Raw genomic sequence first — 4,426 nt, forward strand, 5'->3', positions numbered from 1 at the left:
AGAATACTAAAATACAAAATGTGTTTGGCAGGAGTTTAAAGTGTTTTCTCCTCCCTTTCATAATGCTAAATGAAACATATTTAAAATGATCTGAAAAACTCCTGTTCCTTTAATTCATACACACCGACCGTAACAAACTTTTTGAAGTAAGGAAAGAAGAAAAAGCTCTCGCACTGAATGCAATTTGTGTATTTGGCTGGCTAACACTATTTTAAAAACTTTTTGCTTTCAGATTCTGTTCCCTTTGCCAACGATATGTTTCTTCAGAAAACAAACACTGCCTCACTTGCAATGCATGTACATCCAAGGTAGTGTTTCTACTGATCGTCTTGAGTTTTGTTATTTTGACCATAAATTAGCCTCACTAATTATACTGGTAAAGAAATTGTTTATAGTAAAGTACTTGTCTATAGAATGATTACTAAGTAAATTATATCTGAATTTTTAATGCTGATGTGGTAAAGTTTCTAGTCAACAAGTGGTTCATTTTACGTCAAATTAAACAGCTTCCTGCTTTGGTATTTTAATTTTGCTGTTATTGTGTGTAATTGAAGATAAAATATCAGTTATGAAACAAGGCCAGATGTTTAAGGTCGAAGATTATGATTTTCTGAGACGGACCACAACCCTTTTGTCGGAGGGTCATACTTAAAATGTCTCCTTTACCAATTAATTCAGGAGGTGGACAGTTTTCCGATACTAAGCTTCACCCAAATGACCTTATGAATTTAATTTTCAGATCTTCAAGATCAGCTTTTGCTAAGAGGAGTGATTATATTGTTTTATCTGTGAATGTAATGACGAAGACCATCGAAACATTACATTTATGAAATGATGGGTTGGCTTTGCTTGTTAAATTTAAGATGTGATTCACAGCCACTGTAGGTTTTTATTAAGAAGATAGGAAACAGTGATCCATAGTGCAGAATTAGGCTCGAAATGTATTTAACTTTTGTATTGATGGAAATAAGTAGTTTTGCTCTGCCTTTTTTCAGGATGGCAGGAGTTGGAAACACTGCTCGTTGTGCAACAAGTGTGTGAAGCCTTGTAAGTAAAATAGTGAATGATGGAGCAGGATGCTAAAATACATTTTCCAAACATGACTGTTTAATTCTCATCTTTTCCTGTGTCAAAAGATGTTTTTCACAATATGTTTTTTAATAATTCAGGCTGTTCCACTGTTTTTAAATCATCTAAATTTAAGTTTGATATGTACAAATGTGAAGCTTGCATGCTATTATTAATCTTCCTACACTTTTCTCTGGGTTAGATGTGTTTGTGCTGAATCTGTCTGCCAACAACTTACTTGTCATGTCTTAAAACAGTCTGCATGTTAATTTAATTTCCTCTGACCTGAAATTAATATTCTTTAATTGCATGCTCCACATTTTTTTTTCCTGGATATGTTTTGGATTTCCGACAGTATAGCAGTTCATTTTTCAGCTTTATTGATTGCACTGAAATCGACCCGAAGTGTAGAATTAAGGATATTGGTACAAACATAATCTTTGCATCTTGCAGTTAAGATGATGTATTGACGTTGTGAAAATGTGGAGGTGGTCTTATTGCACAATCTTTCCCAAATTTTGAATAATACTGTTAAGAAAATCCATCTGGAACCATAACAAAAAGACTTGTATAACATACATCTGTGTTTTATATCAGTCCAATTTCAAGTAACTAAATTAATAAATGAATGGTATATTCTTCCTGGAAGAAATTATTATTGAAATCATTTTACTTAGTTCAATGAAGCGAAAATGAAGTACTTCTTCAGTATTACTTGCTTATATACATGTATGAAGCTGATGAGGATACTAATGTACCTTTTTGACAGCCTTGTAATCTGATTATTTCAGTGTAGAGATTGTCTACTCAAGATTCTCTTGTAATATTCTTGAAAAAAATTGGATTGTGAATGGCTTCGGTAATGTGTAAATATCTTTTTTTTTTTCCCCCAGCCTGGGTTCATTGTACCATCTGTAATCAGTGCGCTCTTAAGGATCACCCTTGTGGGAAGCTCACTGTTGGCTGCTTTATCTGTAAAGGCGCTGACCACAAGCGCAGAGCCTGTCCTAAAGCATCCAGCTCCAAAGACACCAGACTGTAAGTAAATGATATCAAATGGCTAGAATGAAATGTAATTTACACTCCAACATTTTAATATATCAATGTGTGTATGGTGGATGGCACATAATGGTGCACATTCAGTGTTTCAAAACGTGTTGTTTCAGGAAAGTTGCTACTTTTAAAAGTATAGATCATTCAGGTTTTGGAATACCATGAAGGACAGCCATCATGTTTTCTTAAAAATTATATAGTGTTCTAAAAAGGACAGGAAATCATATTTTTTAATTGATTGATCTTTTATTGATATGACACCAGTAATTAAAACTAAAAGTGTTGTAAGGAGGCTAGATCCTGTACCCTGGTAGTTTCATCTCTCGGTATCTTTCTGGACGTGAGAATTCAGCATTCCTCTAGATGTGTTTTTTTGGCAGAGGTTACATTTTTAAGTGTTCAAAAAATCAGTTCAGATAAGTGAACCATAAATTTAAAGGTCCTTATGCACTTCTACTCCTACTCCCACATGCGAAGAAATTAATGACATTTAGAATGTGAACCTTTTAAAATATTTTTTTCAACTAAAGCTTGTATTTATGTAATATGAGCTTTAAACGTTTGTGTCTGAGGATTGCCTGAGCAGCCTTTTGCAAAGGCAAAGCTCTCATTTCTCACCCTCAGGGTGGATGTTGGGTGACCGTGTAAACGCAACCCCATCAGCAGCTTTGCTGGTCTCATGTTGTTCTGTCCTGCACAGGGGAAAACAGGCTGCTGGGAAGATGGCTAAAGTCGGGGCAGAAAAGGAAGTGCCTTGTAAACAAACAGCGGGAGAGAAAAGGGCTGCCCGGATAAGACTGAAGAGGAGGAGGAAGAAGAAGAGGAAAATAGCATGATTATTCTTCTTTTCTCTGTGAGCGAACTCACTTAAAGAAATAGAAGGGAATTGTCTCATGGACAGTTTAGTAAAATGTTTTTAAAGAACAGGTGAAGAGGACTGGCTTTTCATTTTTTTTAAAATTCAGTATATTTAAAAAAAAACAGTGTCAAAAATAACATCTCTTAACAACCTACATGCTGTACAAAATTCTTTAACAGAAAATATGGTAGCTTCAGTACAGGTAATGAAGAGCAGTAGTTTCAGCCATTGGTTTGACTCTCTCACATCTTGGTCTCATAAAATTGTAGCTATTTAACTTAACTATATGCGTGTTAACAATATACTGAGAAAATGGAACAGGTTTATATGTTTCTGTATTGAATATTTAATTGTGATTTTAATGCATTTTTCAATTTTTCTTTAAAACTTCATTAGTCTACTAATAAATCCAAATATTTTCTAGTTTTCATCACTCCAAAGACCTCTACCTGCACTAGTTACAAGTGCAAATCCTAGTTTACTGTGAAGAAAACATTAGCACATACAGTACATGTGATCTTCAGGTAGTGTCATTTGAAATCAGGGCTGCAAGCTGGGTACAGTCTGTTTCATTGCAGGATGGAAAGAGTCCTGACCAGTATGTTTACCAGTATGTATTTTTCAGGAGCATGCATTGAGTACAGAAATCATTCACAAAAAAGGATACATACAAATGTTGTATTTGTAATCGGAAACCCTAAGTGCGATCACAGAAGGCATAAAATGGAGATATTTGTGATGGAGCAAAATACTGGTCCAAAAAAAAATGGTGCAAAATAAAGCAAATTTTAGAGACAATGGTGGTGTATGAGAAGAACGTTCCATTTCTTTCCAGACTTTATTCAGAGACACTGCACATTCACTCGTGAGTCACTTTTGAACTGGTATTTGGGAAAATTTAGTATAAAACAAGTGAGGTTCAGGACTTAGACTTTTCTTAACATTGCAATTTCAAAAATGAGACCAGTTAAATTAATCTTGGCAGGAAATTTCCAAGTTCTACCTGCAAACAAAATGTACAGTTTGTTGATGTTTCTTGTCTTCTATACTTTCTGCTGTTTACTTTTTGGACTGTTTTTCTTTATCACTAGGGGGAGCAGTGGCACACAGCAGAGAAGTACACAAGCTGTCCTCCTGTACTTTTTATTTTTATCAGTATTGTAACTCTTATATCTTAAATATCTTGTATGTTATCTACTTGTATTCTTTAAAAAGTTCAAATATTGCCTGACAACACTAGTCACTTTATCACTGGACAAATGTAAATGGGTACCAGGTACTGTTTTTTTTTTGCTGTCCTTTGTGTAGCACTTTTATGCTATTTGTATGTACAGGATGGAGTCAAAGCAGTACTTGACACAGCCAACTTTTAATAAGACTTTTTAGACTATAAAAAGTTCAGTAATAAATTAAATTTCAAGCAAAATCAAAACTCTAGACGATTCA

The 4,426-nt window shown here is 34.4% G+C and overlaps 1 protein-coding gene across 2 annotated transcripts in view; it reads left to right on the forward strand.

Annotated features, from left to right (window-relative positions):
- The window catches only part of zcchc4 (zinc finger, CCHC domain containing 4), a 16,924-nt gene extending 12,512 nt beyond the window's left edge, over positions 1–4,412 (forward strand). For both annotated transcript variants that reach the window (XM_088913486.1, XM_088913495.1), the window contains exons 10-13: positions 233–308; positions 996–1,047; positions 1,962–2,106; positions 2,822–4,412. In XM_088913486.1, coding sequence (XP_088769612.1) covers positions 233–308; positions 996–1,047; positions 1,962–2,106; positions 2,822–2,957 — 409 coding nt within the window. In that variant the 3' untranslated portion in view covers positions 2,958–4,412. The remainder of the gene's footprint in view (positions 1–232; positions 309–995; positions 1,048–1,961; positions 2,107–2,821) is intronic.
- Positions 4,413–4,426: the final 14 nt, after the last annotated feature.

This window comes from Atractosteus spatula, chromosome 1 (assembly GCF_055471065.1).
Source record: "Atractosteus spatula isolate fAtrSpa1 chromosome 1, fAtrSpa1.hap1, whole genome shotgun sequence".
NCBI lineage: Eukaryota > Metazoa > Chordata > Actinopteri > Semionotiformes > Lepisosteidae > Atractosteus > Atractosteus spatula.